Source organism: Tyto alba, unplaced genomic scaffold (assembly GCF_018691265.1).
Source record: "Tyto alba isolate M040663 unplaced genomic scaffold, T.alba_DEE_v4.0 Super-Scaffold_38, whole genome shotgun sequence".
In the NCBI taxonomy this organism is placed as follows: Eukaryota; Metazoa; Chordata; class Aves; order Strigiformes; family Tytonidae; genus Tyto; species Tyto alba.
In genome coordinates this window covers 11,916,464-11,937,521 of record NW_024881313.1, presented here as the reverse complement: position 1 = coordinate 11,937,521, position 21,058 = coordinate 11,916,464, and the positions used below count along the sequence as shown (strand labels likewise).

At 35.8% G+C, this 21,058-nt stretch overlaps 1 protein-coding gene across 3 annotated transcripts in view; it reads left to right on the top strand.

Moving 5' to 3' along the window:
• PHF14 (PHD finger protein 14) overlaps window positions 1–19,603 on the top strand; it is a 173,718-nt gene extending 154,115 nt beyond the window's left edge. For all 3 annotated transcript variants that reach the window (XM_032991477.2, XM_032991474.2, XM_032991475.2), the window contains one exon: window positions 18,758–19,603. In XM_032991477.2, coding sequence (XP_032847368.1) covers window positions 18,758–18,832 — 75 coding nt within the window. In that variant the 3' untranslated portion in view covers window positions 18,833–19,603. The remainder of the gene's footprint in view (window positions 1–18,757) is intronic.
• The last annotated feature ends 1,455 nt before the right edge of the window (window positions 19,604–21,058 follow it).

Below are 21,058 nucleotides of genomic sequence, written 5' to 3'. Positions count from 1 at the left end.
AAAGATAAGGGCGAAGAGTTATGTTCTGGTCATTCCTTCTGCTGTCCACTGAGTGCATCTTGTGGACGCAAATTGTCTAAGTTTCAGAGAGATCAAATGCAGGAAAGATGAATCTGAGACACAGTCATTGAAATTAAGTGTGGTTTTATATCAAACCACATAGAAATTAACTGATTAGCTTTGGTCATACTTCATTCAAGTTCTTAGACATATCTTAAGATTATGCTGTTTGTGTATGCTGAATGTTGGCCAGACACCTCATGAAGCCTCAGAATAACAGAGTACGTCAACCCAAACAGCTACATGCATGCGAAATGAGAACCTCCTTTAACTGGTAGGCTCCACTGCTTATTAGAGAGAAGCAATGGCATTGATTGCATTTGTATCTTTCATTTCTACACACTTGATTGATAAGAAGCATCATACTAGAGATATTGTTATTTTCTGGACAGCAGACAACCATTTATACTTGGTCTTGTTCTGCAGCTTCACTGGGTCCTCTAACCTTATGAAGAATCTGAGTAAATTAATAGTAATAAAGGCAGAAAGTCAATTGAACTGTTTTCTACCAAGTACCCCAAGTGCGACTGTAAACTTTTTTTAGGGTAAAAGCTTTTCTCTCAATGTTGTTCTAATCAAAGTGAAGATATTTAGTGCTGAAAATAAACCTTGACTAAGTGGACAACACACAATTCAGAATCAATAAAACTCAGCATTTAATTCAAAAGAATCAATATGTATGCAGCTGTATGGGTCTGCTTCTGGAGAACTATCTAGAGTTTTCAGTTGCTTGCATACAATCAAATGCACACTAAGAACATAGAGTTCACAACAGCCCATTGTTCTTTCCTTTAAAATAGATATTTTTGTTTCAGTATAAGAGAGATACTATATGAGGGTATGTCTGTATTGAAGTATGAAGTCATACCTGTTGGAAGTCAGGCACTGATGTTAGGCTGGCACATGCATTTGGGTTTTGGCTAGGAAGAGGCGTGCTAGCAACTTATCATTCACAGTACATCTTTCAAAGAACTGGCTTCTGGTACACTGTGGGACAAGTTCATCAGACAAAAACAGTATTAGGCTAGCAGTACATGTAGTTGCACATAGCAGAGGCTTTCCTCGCTGGAAAAGCCTCAGTATCTTCTGTTCCAGGAAGGTGGATGCATTAGATGAATTGATTTCATTACAAGTCAGTTTTTTCTACTTTGAAATGGAAGTAGTGAGAAGTACTTGGTCATCTTCATTCCTTCCTGAACCACAGGAGCCTACCTATATTGCAGAACAAGTATGATGCCTTCATGGCAGGTTGATCAGGCAGATAGACTGCTACTTCCTTCATACTTTTCAAACATACAACAATATTTCTGAGGCAGCAAGCTTCAGGATCATATAATCTGATAGACTTTGATTGACTGGTGGTGACTTCTGAATTTCAGCATGAGAATTCACATCTTCACAATACTCTATGAGGAGCTTGCTTCACATCTTCCAGCACCAAAAAACTTCATTAAGGAAGCCTACCGTTAGTCAGAATTAAAGTCATACTGCTTTTTTCATAATAGCTTTCCAGCTATCTGTGTGTGGCTTAGAAATTTCAGCAAGTCGGGCAATGTTATGCTTGAAGGTGGTATTTCAGTGGAGACAGTCAGGAGATATATATCTAGGGCTTTATGAAGTGCTAATTTCTTAGACCACGTATGCTTGAGTGTGCCTCTTGGAGGGCATGAAAACAATGGTTAACTGTAGAATAGCTACTTGATTTTGCAGGGCTTGATAGATCTCTGGTTCATAAACATTAATGTAGAAAGCAGAACAAACAGTGCACACGCCATGGAGGAGATCTGACCTTTTATGTGTTTGGACAGCCATGACATTTTGTTGTCAATTGACTCTTCTTATGCTTTCCTGCCCTGAGTTATGAAATCATATGCCCTGAGGAAAGAAAATTCAATTATGCATTTAACATTTTTGGATTAGTGTGCAATATGCATCTGGCATGGTGAAGCAGGATGGTTTTATCTATAAAAGTCAGTTACAGAAATTATCTCAGTTGACATCAGTATGATCACAACCTGCTGTATTCCTCAGAAAATCTGCAACACTTGAGACAAAGCCTGCTATTATCACTGTTAGAATCTAAATCTTTTTTCAGAGTGATGGAACATTAATGTGATGGGAGTTCTAAAATATTAAAAAATTTGGATTATGAAAGTGATGATAGAAACCTGTCACTGTGTCCAAAATGGATTTAGGGGCAACGGCTGACCTAAGAAGCTCACCAGCAAATAGACCAGTATAATGCAACTTGAGTTCTCCACTCCACCCCCATCCCACTAAAATTTTTCAGTTTTTGACAATTCCTTTTCCATGAAAAGACTGGAAGTTTAATTTTCCAGTTACAGAAGAAAAAGAAAATAAAATAAAATACTAGAATGAGTAGTGACTGGATGCTGCTAAGCAAGGATTAGTGATTTACTCATGGACTAGTTCTCTTCCCAAAGGAGAGAATAAGGACTGAAGTCTGGCAACTGCTGTTATTGGCTATGGAATAGACAGGTGGACTGTCATTTAAAACAAACAAACAAACAAACACACAAGCTGAAGACATAGGCAGTTGGAAAATTAATTCTGTTTTGTATCCTTTCATCTGAAATGTCTAATTTTTAGACACCCTGTCATTCCTGGTAAGGTGGATAAAGTGTGTTGCTCAACATAATAAACCTGAGGTTAAATATTGCTTCATATATTCCCTCTCAGAAAACAGGACTCCTGGTTTGAAAGGTCTTTTTGACAGATGAATGAGTTGAAAGTTACATTTATCAGTGAAATATTCAGTGCCTATGTCAACCATTACAAAATGGACACCATAGGTGGTGATTTTCTAGTTGGAACACATTGCCATAGTCCCCAAACATGTTTCTAATTTTTTAGAGAGACTGGCACCTGTTTCAGTTTTTCCTTTTGGATTCCTTTAAATATCAGATTGGAGAAAAAAAAATATGATTCAGAATTTAAAAAGTGCATAAAGGATACTTCCTTTCTAGGAAAATCTCCCCATTCCCCTCACCTTAAACATATCGATAAGTGGTAAGATGTTATTTCTACCTTATCCTTGTACCAAGAGAAAATACTCTTCTAAGGAAGTAGGCAGAGAACAGCAACATAGAATAAAAGCTTGTGTCTAAAGGAAAGGATGCCAAGAAGATTTTAAGCATTATCCTAAGGATCTTCAGGAACTTTACTGGTTAAAAAGATGAGAATTTTGTGAAGCAGACTGTAAAATCTAGAAGGAAACAAGCCTGAAGATAATGAAACATCCATCAAAGGGTGAAGTTCTACACATGTCGAGAAGGCAGCAAAAGAAAATAGTTAGTGGGAGGAAGGTGGCACGGCCTTGAGTCATGTTATTTTCACCTGCTTTTGTCTAAAGCTATCAACTCAAAACAAAACAACCAAATGGGCATGGAGAAAATTCCCTTTTATTCTTTGTATCAATTTGTAAGACCTTGAAAATGAAAAAAATATATTTGGGATTTTACCCTAGAAGTACGGGAGGGCTGTGTTGCATTTAATGAAACTATTCAGACAAAATAAAAGTCTTAGCTCTCACCTCAATCACTCAGAAACAACAGGAAAAAGAGAATCACAGATACAGCCTGTATTTTTACATAGGCCAGGAATGCAAATCCTTTTCATTAGGCAAGGATACTATCTTACTGCTGAGAGCCAGTGCAAGCAAAGTGCAGTTCAAATCACCTTGGAAAGAATATTGCCAGGAAATGTATTTTCCATTTTCTTAGGTCTTCTTCCTCCTTCCTGCACACTTTTGTGCTTCTACCAGCTTAACTTTGAAATATCCTATAGAAACAAAATCCCTATATTTTATGAGAAATTGTAGAAATTATTAAGGAACAATTTACCTTTCTGTGGAGAAATGTGTAAAACTGACAAGTTTGTATATGCAAAAGAAACTACATTAAGAAAATGTTTGCTTCAAAAATGGTAGAAAATGCCATTTCTTTTTTGTCCGCTTTAGCCAGTTGAGAATTTAGCATGGATGCCCAGACTACCGAATTAACTTGAATTTCCTACCCCTGGCTAATATTTGTCATGTTTTCTCACTGTGAAGGGAGGTGGGAGTCCTTCACTCCAGTACTGAAGGTTGTTGCTGTGAGCTGCCAGTGAGCTCTGGCTCTCAATTAACTTGCTTTGTACTTTCTGCAAATTCTGAGTTGTAGGACTGTAATCTGTTAGTTTACTGAAATCTGCTTTTAATTTGTGTGGGTACCATTTTCTTTCTCCTGCTTCTGCTTAAGGCATGAGTTAAAGATAGACACCTCTATGAATAGATACTAGTTTGGCTAGGATAAAAAAAGTGTGTGGCACTGAATATTGTGACAGAAATATTTTAGTGGTATGTTTTTATCGTGTTTAAGTTGCTTAAAGATTGTTAGGTTTTTATTTTGGATTTAAATACCTGGTGAATCTCACTGTGCTGACAGAAAGTCCGACATCATACCCACAAGCAATGAGCAGCAAGGTTGTGTTGTCTTTGAGTCATCAGTGGACCCAGAGCTTCTGCAAGGGAGACATGGTGATCATGTTTTTCTGGCCCTTCTTTGCCAGGACACATAGATGGCCAGCTGCTGGCGTTCACAGGGGCCTGTCATTTTCAGGACATTGTCCAAGTTGCTTCCTGTGGTTAATCAGTGTAAGAAAGAAAAAAAAAAAAAAAAAAAGTAGCAATGTTCATTGACTGGGAAATTATTGTTTTCTGCGACAGTAAAATATGAATAAGGGTTTTCTGAATGGGCTCCTGTCTGCTGCGAGGCGGCGGTTTAAGATACACATGGGTGCTTTGGCCTATAGAAAAGAAGAGATAATACCTGCTAATGAGGAAGCTCTTGCTGAATAGGGTAGCTTATACACTTATGGGCTGCACCAGCAAAGTACCTCATACTGTACTAACCTACAAATCCAAGCTATTCAAGTTGGGATAAATGTTACAATCAATTACTGTGGCTTTCAGTAGAGTGCCTGTTCCTCTTCTTTTTGTCAGACTTAGCCTCTTATCATCTGCCTTGTTGAGTCATGTCTTGATGTGTGATAATTATATCTGGTCATAGGTAGTTCTGAATGCTGGTTTGTATGGAGCTATCTGTGGGTTAAACTTCTCAGTTAATGAGGAGCTGACTGTGTGGGATTGGATTACTGCCTGGATTAGATTTCTAACGCAATTCATTTCCAGGCATCCTCTTTCAGTATTTTCACTACACTTTAGTCTATATTAAGGTGTAAATTGGATTAAAAGGACAAAGCGTGAAGTCATTTGCTGAAGCAAACAGAGTGTCAGTGCCAAATTTCTTATAAAAGGATGCCACTGAAAGGACTGCGGGTCTCTCTTCTAATCCATGGAGAATCCCTCCGCCTCTGAGTTTAAGGACTTCATTTCCAAATACAATGCACAGGGGGTACATAAACCCCTGTTAAACAGTTCATTTTGTGCATTCATCTCTTGTTTGTTTACGGTATTAAATATGTTGTTTTCAGTCTGGAACAATCCCATTCATGCAGAAATCACTTTGTAAATGTAAATACTGTATTAGTGGCAGCTCTGTTCAGAGCAAGTATTTTAACCTGTTGAGCAGTACCAACAGCTGTTCTCCTGTAATTAAAGTTTTAAATATACAAAAGAAAATTCTGCCTTTTATTTTTCTCAATGAAATCAAGATTTCCAAGAGGAAAAAATAGTTATATGTGGAGGCTATGCTCACTGTATCTGAAAATGTTGTGTTGCTAGGGCAAATTAATTATTACTGGTTTTGGATGAAGGGAATGCTGTGTGTGAAACTTCCACTGTCCATTGAGTAAACAGCAAGGTTTGAATTGTAAGCACTAGACAGGACATAAATGATACATTTTAAAAATCCAAAATGAGAAACTAAATATCTGAAAGTTTGTGCACCCAAAGATATAATTCTGGGCCACAGGCTTAACAATTATCATCACACAATGCAAGACAGCCTAAACATGGAAGTATATTCACATAGAAAAAACTGATCACAGCTGACCACTGCAGCTTTCACAGAGAGAATATTGACTACCACTAAAATGCTATTAGGATGTGATCTTCCTTGGAGAGCAGGTACTTGGCCTTCTGAAAAAGAGGAATAGACACATCAATTTCATTTGATCCTGCTGGCTGATGTACTAGTGCTGACTTGGTAGTTACTTCCTTATTTCATTACGTTTTAAAAATTGACTCCATTCTCTTTTCATCATTCCAAACCAGACACCTTCTTTATGCATTGCCTTCTGATTGCTCTCAAAGCATCTTTCCAATTAAATAATTTCCTGATGAAAAACAAGTTTATATAAAGTTGAACTGATTTTCATATGCTTTATAGCTTGCTGCATAATATATCATATCGTGTATCATAAAATTCCTGCTATTAATGGTTGTTTACTTTTCCTAGAGACAAAAAATATGCATCAGAATTTAAAACCAGACAATTTCTTGCAATAACTGCACTCATTTTATGTCTTCTTTGCTGGTTTCAGAAAGAACAGGTGATGTTCTACACTAGAAAAGTTAATGCTTTTAAAGCCTTCTGTACTTTCTGAACGTAATAACAATGACAGCACTTAGCACTTATATAAATCTTTTCATGCATAGAGTTCCATCCTGACATTGAAAGTATTATTACTCACATTTTACGGATAAGGTCTTTAATGTAGCAGCAAGTTCCATTTCCACGCCCTCCAGGCCCAGTATGTATTATAGTAAGGGGACAAGTATCAGAGTTTTTAGCTGAGAAATTCCTCATCTGAGTCTCAGACCTTGCTTTACTATGGAAGCATGCATTAGTTTTGTCCTGGCTTCTGCTAGTGACCCTCCTCTAGATTATAAATCCTGTTACATACCACTCCTCCATTTCTTCCTCTTCTCCAGTGACATTTTCCAGCTCACTATCCAGAGATTTTCTCAGCTTTCTCCACACACCACGCTTCCTACGGGGAGTTCTCACCTTGACCTCAACTCTCCTCCACAGAAACATACCTCTACAGTCTGACTCCTCAAGGCCCAGTACTGTTTTGATAAAATATCTACAATAACTGTCTGATTTTTTTATGTCTGTCCTGTATAGTCAGTATATTTGTTTTATAAAGAAATATAAAATATTTCTATTTGAAATAGTTTTATACACATTTTGATGATAGTCACTTTTTAATCATTCTTCATTTATTAGTTATATGTGACACAAAAATGTGATTGAGATACACGCCCATTATCCAAACGCACTTAACTTTTATGATGTTTTACTTCTTGTCCTTCTTGTCTTTCATTTTTTTTTTCATAAATGATTTTAGACTCTGCAAGATCAGACTCTCCAGATGTGTTTGTACAGTATGTGGCATGATATGACTTGACCAAGATTTGGATTATCGATTCATATTATAGTTAAAGAAATATTACATTGTTATATTACTGTTTATCAAATGGAAATGCAAAATCTTTAAAGGAGCTAGAGACCTTTCTATATCTAAATCTTAAAAGGCATCATTTGGGGGTTTTGGAATGGACAGGGGAAGCAACAGCTAACAATATTTTTCAGGTTTTGCTTTTTTTCTTACCCCCTGAGAGGTTTCCTTGAATTTAAATGGATTGAAAGTACTTCAGTCCACTTCAAGTCACAAATGCTTAATGCCAGTAGCTGTCACAGACGTTAAGGAGAGTACTGACAGACAAAGGGAAGCATCAATTAATGTAGGAAGAGTAAGATCCTTAATTTGTTGTTTACCAAAGTAGACAGCAGTTGTTGTATTTTCTTCATAGTCTTCATATTCCTAATAATCATATTTTAAAATTACATTATCAGATGAACTAGTATAGTTACATGGTTGTTTCTAAATTTAAATGCTGATTTAAATGGCAGTGCTACAGACTTCTGTAATTCTTGCTGAGTTGCATTGTCTTAAGGTACATGTAGATGAGAGGAAGCAGGCAAAATGAGTTGTATCAAATACTAGGTAGTATTTGCCACAGCAGAACATGAGCCTGTTTTTTCTACATAGCCTTTTTTTTTTTTTACTACCTGTTCATTTTTGTGAATAAAGGAGACATATGATGATTATCTTAAATCATCAGTAAACAGAAAATAATGCAATAGTTACTGGCTGTTAACTCTTAGAATTGTGATATCCAATTCCTGGAGCTCCTGTATGTGCAGAAAGAGAAAAAACAGTGCATAAAAACAGACCAATAGATTGCAACTAAGTAAAATGAATGAATATGTAAGGTTTTGCTTGATATTGTTAGCTAACACTGACAGTTACGGGAGCAGTTGTTGTACAGGAGCAGAGAGCAGCAACTACCGAATGTCACTGTGGAGCTATTGCTGACCCTGCATAAGGTGCTGGGCAAAACCTCTTTAGAGGCAGCTGACTGACAGCACTAGGATTTCAGGAAAAAATAGCCTTCTGAAAATAGCTTCAACTTCCTCTTAAATGCCTGTAATTTAAATGCCATGCTTGTTCCAGGGATTGTTTATATTCAGTGTTCTATTCCAGAAGAGCCTTGTTCTACAGTATATTTCACACATAACCCCAGTAAATAGTACTGATCAGGTCAGTGATCAGTGAGCTGAATGTAACGATGCATGTATACATATTTGCAAGTTGTGGCCCTAATGGTTGTGAAGAATACTATGTCTTGGAAGCACTGTGATAAAATGTAATGGGAGACAAAAAGCCCTCTGAGTGAGTAGTCTTCTGAGGAATGGAGTTTAGTGAGCTTCAAAAGGAGTTTCAATGAATGATACTAAGTGGCTTCAGTGTTTTAAGGAAAAAGTAGATAAATAATGATTTATAATGTGAGCTCGGTAATGAGCTCTTCTACTATAAATATGCAAAACACTAATTAGTTATAGCCAAATTTCACTAGCTTTGGGAATCTTTTAGAATACAGCTTTTCAGTAATTGAATCACATCAAAGTATTTTTTTCTTCTGCTCTTCTAACAAAGTTATGTGTGATTTGTTGGAGGGCAGGCAGAGATGGGAAACAAGCTGCTGACAAACCAAAAGATCACTTTGATGTAGCATAATGAAACAGTAAATTCTAAATTTATCAGAAACAAGTGCACCATGACCCTGTAAGAAACCTTGTTTGTGGTGACTACCGACACCAAAGTGAGGTCTGTCAATTAATTTGATTCTAAGTTTCTGAAAGGCAACTAATCATTAGTTTTTAGAAAGTGTATAAATATTGTTAGAGAAACAGTTTGGGGAGTATATCAGAGTGTGTTTGGAGGCATATGCTGCTTTTTGTAAAGTTCCTTTTGATGATAGTATTACCTTAAATGGTTAGACGTTGCATTATTTCCAGTTGAGAGAGTTTCTTCAGATTCTGATTTCAAAAAATTACAGTAAAGCAACATCGCTATCATGACAAATTACCAAAACACCCCTCAGTATACTCACTGAATTAAATAAGATTTGTCTTTAGAACCTCAATTGGAAATGCAAAGATGAGTAGAGGTGGAAGAGAATTCATTCTGCTGTTAAACCTAATACATTCATGTTTTAATTTAGAAACTGATCAGCTTGAAACTATTGAAACCTTGGTATATTAAATGTTACATTTTTGACTCAAAATTGACCGTGTTTATTACCAATACACCCTTGATGCTTCAAGTACAGCTGATTTGATCTATTGTATGAAACAGGACTGTTCAGGCATCATTGCAGGATCAGAACAGTAAGTGCTATCTTCAAATACAGAAATAAAGCCAAAATATGAACCCAAGCAAATCTGCAAGCCTTCCTTTTCCATCAAACCAACTGAGTTCCAACTTCTAAAGCCATAGATTTCTTGTCTTATCTGCTTGAAGGTCCATAGCCAAATGTTTGGGTTATATTGTCAGATTAAAAGTATGTTTATACAGCTTGTAAAGGAATGATTTTGACTTCTGGGTAGGTCTGCAATGGTAGTGTTAATTTAGATTAAATGAATTATAACTGTAGGGAAGGTGGAGGTCTTCCATGAAAGATGGTACCCGGGTTATTAGCATGAAGATGTGGATCTGGTCCTAGCTCTTTTGGGGATTTTATTAAATGGATGTTGAAATCACTGAAAAGTCTGTCTAACTATAGTTGTTGGATTCTGAATTTAAATGTGAGTATGTGTTTGGGGGGACCTACTGAAAGGAATTGTGGGGGGTTTTTTAAAACAAAAATCTCTTCCATCTCTGATTTCTTCATCAGTAGCACAGGTTCTATTTGCTGTCATAGTCTATCCTCCACCTACTTCTACATCTTTGTCCATTTCTATCAGTTTCGTTTTCAGCTTCATGGATTATGACTATATATATTCATTCAGTGTTACAACAAACATAAAGCTATTTTTACAGCATTTACTTACATCACATTTTGGAAAATAGGTGACTAAAATAAAGGCCTTTTCTGTGTTGTTCAGACTCCTATGTCATCATATTAACTCCATGGAAAGATCCATCTTTTATGCCTTGAGCTTGAACAGAACTTCATGGCTGTACTCAGGTGAAATGTTCTGATGAAATACAAAAGAAAGGAGAATAAAGCTTTCTGAATTGTTAGCTGTCACATTATAGCAATATTTTCATGAATTCCCAAGTTATTAAATTTATAATACTGCAGTTGACTTTTTCTAATTAAGTGTGCATTTTCTTTTGTCATAAGGAAAGAAAAAACTTTGGTTATGCTTTTTACAGTAATTTAATTAAGCATTTCCTATAAATTAATTTCAGTATCTATCATGGCTCACTAAAGTTGGAATTCAGTATAGAATGGTAGGTTAATTGCCCTTTGTCTTAGATGAAATAAGAATCCTAAATATGCAGAGTCATGAAATTTAATTTTGTTCCTCAATTGCTTATTCAATGCTTTGGAAACCTGAATCAAGAATACTGAAGAAGAGGGCCAAAGGTTGTTAAATGTAGCGAGTAACACAGATTTTGAACTTTACTTAATGAACCGAGTGTTTATTACTATGAAATAAATGCACCATTTAAAGAATTATGGTGGAAATGTAAAACATTAAAGCTCTAATTAATTTTGGTTAGAAGCATGCAATGCACTCATTTTTTCTAAAATGTTTTCATTAGGGTCTAGATTTTTTCTGTTATTGAGATAAATCTATTCCTTTCATATGGTAGTGCTATCTTTTTCTATTAAAGACATGTGCTTCAGTGATGTTTAGAGTGATGTCTTTCAGCTGCCTTTGACTGTAGGTAGCATGTCTTCATTGTAGATTACAGAAGCATTTTTCCATAAATCAGTTGTGCCTACTTTTCTATTTAATTTTGTTAATAATTTTGGAAACAAAGGATATTTAGACCTCTTGGCTGTCTATAGCCAAGCTTACCTGTGAAAACAGTTAAAGCATGAAAATAAATCTTCAGCTGTCATTTAGTAACTACTATGATACATGTATAGCCTAAGAATTGAGCAGTTAAAAAATAGCTTCTTTTATTTATTTATTTATTAAACAGTACATAGAAATAAAATTTCTTAAAATATCTATTAATTTCTTATTGTTGGCCTGAGCATCTTTTGTGTTCATGTAACTATTGTAAAAAGAAGCCATTTTATTTCTTAGTATCAAGAATACAAAACATGACTTTTTGCTTCTTAAACTCTAGTAAATGTATAGTGTAAATATGGTGGAAGTATAACTATGAATATTTAAAATTATCTTTATTTGATTAGAATATGCATTTCTAGGCAGCGGAATATTATTCGGTAGTAGTATTATGAGTATATACGATGTGGAACTCTGTTTTAATTTATAATTCATAAAAATAATTATTATATTGCCACATAAATAGAAAAATAGAAAATGCTATTGTGGTTTCCTTATGTATGTTTATATATCCACAAATGTAAATATTATAATGGAGTGACAAATTTTCCTTAAAAAGGATCTTAATCAGGAGAGTGTCTGTCTTGAAGTCTTGAAAATTAATCTAAGTGTGCACTCTGAGACCGGAGTGGAAATTAAGGAGGCCTGTGCCATACAGGCACAGGTACAATCCCATTAAAGTTGTTTTTCATCTATTTCTTAGTTGATGTTTCAGGTTTGTGATATCTAAGCATTTGTAGATACAGTCTGAAGTTTATAAAACTAAACCTTTAAAGACTCAAATTGTTAAAGAGGAAATTTTTCCTCTACTTTCTTCAAGGAGAGCCAGCTGAACTTGTAAAACAATGGTTGGGTTTCAAGCACCACCTGCCCTGAAGAGCATCCCAACTGTAGTGGCAGTCAGCCAAAAGGGCCACTCAGTGGAATGGTTGCCTCCTGAAAAAGAGAGAAACAGATGGAAGGTTTTGAATCTGGCATGAAATTCCACTTCTGTACCAAGCATTAAATGAAATTCCACAGTAAGGGCTCTTGTGATGGTACGTTTATCTCTATAATCAGAATTAGAAACAAGGAAATAGAAAATACAGAACACTGACAAACATTTCAAAAAGACTTAAAGTTCTTGTACCATTGCAAGTTTAAGGAAAGTGTTTGTGATAAACATGCAGCTGCTTGTGGCTTCTTAGAGAAGCTTTGGTATAAAACCAATTCTCCTGGTCTTTCATTGCCACCTAGAGCACGATGCCATGTACTGCATCGGTGAAGGAAACCAACAGTTAAACGTTGCTCTTTCTACTGAACAAAATGGGGTGGAGAGCTGCTTCCAGTTAATTGATGTCATGTTTACTTACATTATAATGGTTAGTTCATTCATAGCCTCCATTTTTTTAATGTACCAGATCAGCAGAGATTTCGTTGTAGGAATTTGGTGGGCTTTGACAGTAAAAATTAATGCAGATGCACATTAAAAGGTATGACTGTCAGCTTGCCAGTGGTCCCAGAGGGGGCATTTTCTTGATGGCTGCTTCAGAATACTTCATGAAGCAAATGTCAAACTTGTCAAGGCTGTCACTATGAAAATGATCCATGTAGCAAGGGTCTTCTTTTCTTGGGAAACAAACAGCTGCCTTATCACTGCAGAGCCACAGTGACAGAAAACTGTCATCTCTCACAATAAATTTATATTTGCTTCTAATATCCATCGGTAAAGAACTGTTCCAATTGAACTCTGTATTTTTGCACCACTCTTTATTATAAGTGTTGCCAGGAATACATTTGAAGAAGATAGCACAGGCTTTGGAAGAAAAATAACTTCTGAATTTTATTGCTGGATGCTCACCTTTTGCTGATTTAACTCCCAATTTTTGCCTGAAACTCATTTTCCTCCAAATTTGGCCTATGACATTGGAAAGCTAGACTTTTAACATACAGAAAGAAAAGCTCTCACAGTTTCTAAAGTCCCTTTTTCCTGATATATGTTTGTAGAGTGTTAAAAATATTTTTACCTACCCAAATGTCATTTTGCTAGCTAGAATCTGTAAGGCAGGAGATGAAATACCAGCTGGACACCTTCACTGGAGCTTAGTATATTAGTCACGTTGCAGCTCTTCTGGGTTAAGATACTATGAAAAGTAATAGTATATGAATTTGGTCCTGAGTGTTTTTGAGATATTTCTAGATTATATGATAGCATAGAGAACCCTTTAGTCATTCCCTATTGTAGTAGGATATTTTTGCGTTTTGCATACTTTCTTATTATTCAGATGTTCATTTACATCATACTGTAATATATAGCTGCTTATTAAGTTCATAATAGCGGTTACAGTTCATAAAGCACACAACAGCAAGTTTATTTTATTAAGTAATTTTTTTGTAATGCAACTTCAGAAATTACAGGCGTGGCGTTAATGCACAAATCTGTGAATTGGTGCATTTCCTAGTACAGTTAATTGAGGTTTGATCTGTTCTACATACAGAGTAGTGTCAGATTCCCTGTAGAGTTAAGAATTATCTAATTCACTGTTACCTTCCAGATTTCATTTCATTAACTAATAGAATAAACAGAAATTCTCAGAAATTTTGAATTAAATTGGTTGGAAGGGGAAAAAAGAGAAAGAGACACCCAAAATCCTATTTGTAGGCTTTTCTTTTTTTTTTTTTTTTTTCATGCCAGAATTTGTCGATAGGGGAATATTCTGGAATAATTGCTACAGAATTAACTTTTCATGTGGGACCTGCTATTCTCTGCTTGAAGCACTATTTGTAGTTGACCTTAAACATCTTTTCAAAGGGGATGAAGTTATAAAACAGTCTCTCAACTGTCAGATCAAAATTTTCAGAAATAGTGTCTTAAGAGTCAGCTTCTTACCTTTATTTTTTGGCACATAAAGATAACTAAATATTGAAGCATTCCCATTAACTTCAGCAACGCTACTGAATGCTTCATACTTTAATAATAATTCACAACACTTATTTAGGTGACAGACTGTAGGGTCTCAGTTTTAAATTCTTGGCCCTGTTCTGCTGTTGTGACCCATAAATGCTCAGCTACCAAGTGTAAACTAAATAATTTGAAGGAAGAGATGTCTTTAGGACATTTGAAGACATCCATAGAGCATCCAAAGGACCCTTTAATCCAGTACCTTCTTTCCATCAGGGAAAAGGAGGGATGCCTAGGGAAAGGGTATAGGAAAAAAGCTGTTGTGGAAGGTCCATCAGTCCATCAGTGTCACCGGGACGCTGATGAAGTGTCCAGTCATTAGTGGCTTAAGGAGCTCCTGAGCTGACATTTTAATTCAGGCTGTTGGGTTTAACAGCACTTTATAAAGCCCTTTGTACTTTTCCTTATCACTGTCAGTTTTGTAAATCTGAAAGAACAACAATTTCAGACTAATAAATTTAATTTATTTCAACATGAAAATAATATTTGGGCTGTTAAATGCACCTTTTCAGTATGAGCACTAATACAGTCTTGAGGGATTCACTTCCCTTTGCTATTCCTACAAGTCATTAGATCTGTGCTGAGGCATCATTTAGGTGTGTTCAAAATTCACTGTATAATATTTGAGTCTATGGTTTTCTGTAGTCAGAAAAGATACTGAGAGAACTTTGATTTGTTACATCTGCTAGCAAAACCTACTACGTTGAACATTTTAACACCAAAATGACTGTTCTCTTAGGATTTTTAGGACAGAAGGCACTAGGCAGTAGAGTCTTAGGTGGCTGGAAGCAAAATAAATAGTAACATAAAATAGAGATGTAAGACACTAATAGAAATAATGCAAACTGAATTTCTGTGAAACAGAGACTGGAATTCAGTATTTCGTCTGCTGTGTAGCCACTGGACTGTTTTTTAACAGATAACATGAAAATAAAAGGTTTTCCTTTGCTGTCCATCAGAATTAAAAGCATTATAATGATGATAATGATAGGTGGTAATTAGCAAAACAAATGTATTAAATACGTTTAATCTGCAGTCTGTTTGACATAATTTCTTGATAATTAGGCTATATAGGCTAGTTAGCTGAAAATTCAAACATTATTAATGACAGTAGAAACTCTAACCAATTCTGTATTCTATGTGCAATCATCGGGATGCCTCCTGGGCTATTAAAAAAAATTTAAAACATTTCATCGAAATTTTGCCTTGTTATCAAACTGAAGGAATATTGAGACGTCACGTCTTGGAGTATGATTAATAAGTGTGCTCTAAATTGCCAGTTCAAATCTTTTTCAAGTATACTGGCAGTGATATTGCACTCCTTAAAATTTATAGGAGTTCACATCTCAATATTTTCTGATAATTTTTAGTCATTAGTACGTTTGCCAATCTCAGGCCACTGCTGTCACTTCTTTTCTGACAGAAAGCTGCATGAGTGTCAGAACGGGTGGTTCATACTTTCCAGTGTCCCCTGGCAGTTATTTCTGCCATCCCTTTTGTGCTGGCATTGCTGTTCATGTGGCAGTGCACAGGTCTGGGAACTGATCTGGCTGAAGACATATCTGACAAAGAAAAAGTTTTATGCCCTTGATAATTCGTACCATGAGAAAGACCAACCATCATTACTCTGTGTTTTGCACAGCAGTCACCCATGGTCAGAGATACTAAACTTATATTTCTGTTTCAAAATGAAATGTGTGTTTCTGTTCTTGAAAAACAGAGATGGAGTAAAAGCGCCTCTACAAAATTAAGATGTCCTGTGTGAAGCATGGTTTAATACAATACTATACAGAAAGCTTTTGTGCATAAAAATATCAAAATGCAAAAAAATAACAAAGCATCAGTCAGGGACCTGGATGACTTGTGTGTGGGAATCTGCCCGCATAAGTCCAATTTATACTCTCTTGGTAGATTTTACCCATTTACCTGGTTCAAGCAAGAGGAGATGAATAAATGAAAGAGTATTAGTACTGCAAAATATCCCAGAGCAGATACTTCCATCTTGAGTATTCACACAGACCAAATCCTGGACATGCCGTAGCCACTCAGCCATCCTTTTTCCATCTCAGAAAATACTGATCACTGCAGCTGCTGCTGTAAAACCTAGGAAATCTGCCAGAGAGCAAGCATGACCTTATGAGCACAGAGCTACAACATTTTAAGTCTACACAAAGCCAGAAGATTCTGTTACAAAACCTCTTTCATAGGATAAAACATTTTTGTCTGCCAAAAATAAACTCAGGAAGCTGATGTTCAGCATTAAGCCTGATACCCCTTCACTCTCTTGTAGTCCTCAGTGAAGGTATGGCCCTGCAGTCTCTGAAATTCCTGCATGCTCTCTCTATTAGGAGAGGAAGCCCTAAGCAGTGTCAAGTATGCTGGGAAAAGAATGATTGTGTAAGATTTATATTCCCTGTATGAGGAAGTACAAGTCAGAACATTGGAATAATGGCAAGTTGTGTGCTAGGGAGGTGGATTAGTTGGCACTGAGGTCAGTAAGAATATAACTTCTGTAAGTAAGGACCTTCAGAAACATGCAGATTTGCTGTTCTTTTATTAACATTTTTTTTTATGAAAGAACCTGGCTGGTTTTCTATAGCAGCCAAAATTTCTGTGGGTGGCTTTTTTATTCAGTGATATTCTTTGTCACCTGTAAGCAGTATATCTAAGCTTAGTTACACACTGCTCCTTTGTTGTTTCCTCTTCTGCCTTGACTTTATTTTCTTTAGAAGTTTGACCTTTGTATGTGTGCTATACTTTACACTCTTGAAAACAGGCTATACTTGTAATTCCTACAAATCAACAATCTTTGGTTTCACACACATGCACAGACATGTTTTCTCACCTGAACTAAAAGAGCAACAGGGCACACTAAATGTTTTAAAGGTAATTGAAGAGATGACCATCCAGAAAGATAAGAAAAAAAGGCTTTTAGCCTTTAGTGGTCAGTCATGCAAATATTTCTTAGTGCCTAGCCTACCCCCAGAAGGGGGGAGGATTCAGAAGCAAAATGGTTTTGGAGTATATGTTTCTTCAATAGAACAACTAGCTTTTCCATTTTATTTTGTCATTGTGTAGCATAATGCAAGACTGTATTTTTTTAATGAGATGTTTCCATTGCTGTTCTACTTTGTGCTGCCCATGTGATCTTCCTATGTATTTTGTACCTCTAAATATTTGTTATAATTATCCTTACAAAACACCCTTTGATGGTAAAAGGAGGTCTAGGATGCAAAAAAGTAAAGTTATTTTCCTAGAAGAATGAAAGTGCTGTTTTAAAGCAGGAAACTGCACCCTGTGTTTCTGGGTCCCACCTAATCTCTCTGACATTTCCTTTCTTTCAACTGTTGACTTGTTATGAGTGGTGTTACAGCATCCAGGATGCTTCTTCATTCCCAAATGTCTATTCATTTCTTCTCCTTTATGTTTTTGGAATGAGGAAAATTCTCTGTGTATTGAATTAAAATGCAGTCAGGAAAACTCTCCATACTTTGAATGTGTGATGAAGACTGTTCAGGATGTGGTGGGTTGCAAGTTGCCTTATAAAACTGTTTTTTCGGTCTTTCATATTTTATACTTTGGAGGTCATGATTTTGTACTGGACACAAAATAGTATCCATTCCTATTGAAACAGGCATTGTGATGTCACTTCATTTTTTCAGTGAGATCCAGAGGAGCCCATAGTGAATTATGAGCCCCACTCTTGGAGCTGAAGCTGTAGAATATTGTAAGCATGCTGCTGCCTGACATGCTCATGTTTCCTATTTTAGACCTGACTGATCTTCAGATAACATATGGTGGTACAAGTAATTGGAAAATTGGCAGACCTGTCAAGAAAATATGCTAGATGGGACAAAAATACGATGCTGCAGCACATAAAGTGTCTCTGAAGTTAAATTTATTGTCTTTTATCAAATGGTGAAGTAAACGTATCTGGTCTCAAAAAAATGAAATATTTTTCAATGGCAGATGCTTTTCAAAAGTAATTTTTAGAACAATGATGAAAGTTCTTGCATTTGAAAGTAATTTAGTGGAAACCTCTGGTCAAGAGCAAAGGAAAGGTGTGTAATACTGTCTGCTGCAGACGTTTGAATATTTTGTAATCCGTGTATGGTTTAGTAATTTCTTTATGTAACCATCCAGTAAGTTGGTCAATGAAATATTTCCTCATTAAATTATTATTCTACTATAAAGGTAGGTAATTAGACTTGTTTAAATTTCTTACCATTTTTATTTCAACTCCTGAGCAAAATCAAACGCTTGAATAAATTACATTTTTTTGCTTATTTTTGTGCTTATTGGTCAAGCAAAAGATGGCAAAAGTCTGTACAGAATTCTATACGTATGCCTAAATACAAAAAATATACTTCTTCAGTAAGTTGATTAATGTTCAGGATTTCATTTTCTTTTACAGGAAGATGAAAACGAAGCTGATGCAGAAAATCCATCTCAGGAGCTGAATTTGGAACAGAAAAAATCAAAAAAATAGGAAATTGCTGTCTTGTTTGAAATATTTGCAAGTTGTGTAACAGTGATTATAGTTTCTCATTGTAAAATTAACAAAAATGTTCTCAATAAAGTCATTGAAAATTAAATTCATGCTGCACTGGGGAATTAATTAAGTAGCTCCTGGTGATATTCTTGATTGCGTTAAAAGCTGAATTATCAGAACTGAGCACCATACCAATGAAATTCTAAAAGCTTTTTGAACACTGTATAGAAAGCTGATGGGTTTTTCATTACTAATAGCATTTACTAAGCAAACAGGTCAATTTTTTTTTATTCTACAAAGTAATGTTATCCTTAAAGGATAGTTATAACTCATACATATTTTAGCATTTCTGAGCAAGAGCTTTGATTCTTAAAAGTTAGATAAATGTGTTCTATTAAATGAGTTCTGAAATTTCTTATGATCAGTGATTAAAATAAATGTTGCTGAGGACTGGGTGGAGGCAAGGATTTTTTGGTATGTACAGTGTGTTTTCATGCATAATTAGTTTTACATGTTTGTATCTCATGATTTTTAATTGTTTTCATGTTGCATTATCATTTTCTTCCATGTAAACATTTTCCATCTTCACATGATCATTGTCTTTTAATGTATGTCAAGTTTTTGTCTTGATTAGGCCATCCTACCCAGGTCTAATTCCTTCATGCCAGTCTTTTTAATCTAACAGAGTAAAATAAGTTCCTGCTGTTTCATTAGACCCTTAAATTGTGAGTAGAGTAAATCTGAAATAAAAAACCTTTTCTTCTTATACTTATCATTTTGACTTCCAATTTATGTCTGCTTTTTAGCCTGTGCAGGACAGTAAATGGGAAGGTTTGTACAAGAAACTCGGATGTAGATTTATAGCCCAATAGTTTCACAGATTGCAATGAAAAAAACAAAAATCTTACTGATTCTGTTTTAGGATTAAAGCAACACTCACTGAAGTCCCTTGAGGGAAGTTTATCTTGCTCTAGGAGAAATAAATCATCTTCAATTGAAAAAGTTCACCTCTTGTCCCACACTTCTATATTTTTACTGTTATTCTGTATATTGAGTGTTAAATCAGATTGTAAATAGTATTAATCCTCAAGTTTATCCTGTCTGTAAGAAATATGGTTTCATATATTTTAAAAACAACATGCCTGTGCTTAAGCAATATCTTTTATAAATTCTTTTCTGGTTCATGAGGTTCAAATGTGTGTAGCTTGTGGACAAATTTCAATCACAATTACTCTACAGGAGTTTAATAACACTAGATCTCATTTTAACGAATGCAGCTATCATGTAAATTAGCATATAAAATAAATTCAGAATTGGTCCGTTTGGTGCAGATCAACCACTATAACCATCTCAGAAAGGAGGGGGAGTATGATTTTGACTTCACTGCAGTGCAAGAGACAGCCTTAGGGAAGAGAGAAGCACAGATTTACCACACGGGACCTTTTGGACTGTTCTCTGCACTGCAGTGTGTAGGATCACAAGGGAGATGGGAACAACGTGAACATTTTTCCTTTTTTTCAGGCCAGCCCAGAAAGCCAAGGTCAGTTCTCAGAGGTTAGTACTCATCAGAGTCTGAAGAAGGGGCAGGGTTGCCATTGGAAAGGGCTGAAAGGCCTCTGAATTTTGAAGGACGGAACAAGTAACTTACAAGAAAAGGTGAGAGAATGAGGTTCCCCATGGGGCTTACCAAAGGTAGGATAATGTCAGGGGGAGTTACTGGCTGAGATGGATTATGGCCATGTCTTAGCCTGTCTTCCTGCCTCTATCCCCCGTGCACTTGGTTTACCCATCCAAATTATACTATCTGAAATTTGTAGGTAGGACCTAATTCGCACAAAATAATCTATTTTTACTCCATCTGCGGCAGCAGGTTTGTCCTTTTGCTGTGAGTTTAAGCTCTGTGACAGCCTGGGACTGTACGGGTGCATAAGATGAGAAAGGTGGTTATTCGGTGTTCGGGTTGTTTATGGAAATATATTACTTGGCTCTCAAACACCTGAGTGAGAAAAATGGTACATACATTGAAAGATATAGAAGCTTCCATTTGATGCATAATGCTGATGAGCTTATAAGAAGTGTCCTATATCTTCCCTAAACTCTTAAAAATGTAATGTGCAAGTACAATTACATAAATCATACTTTTAGTTAACTCCTTTTTCAGAAATCCAACATATGTCATCAGAAGTCTCCAGTCAGGGTTGATAAACAGAAACCAAGCCCTTG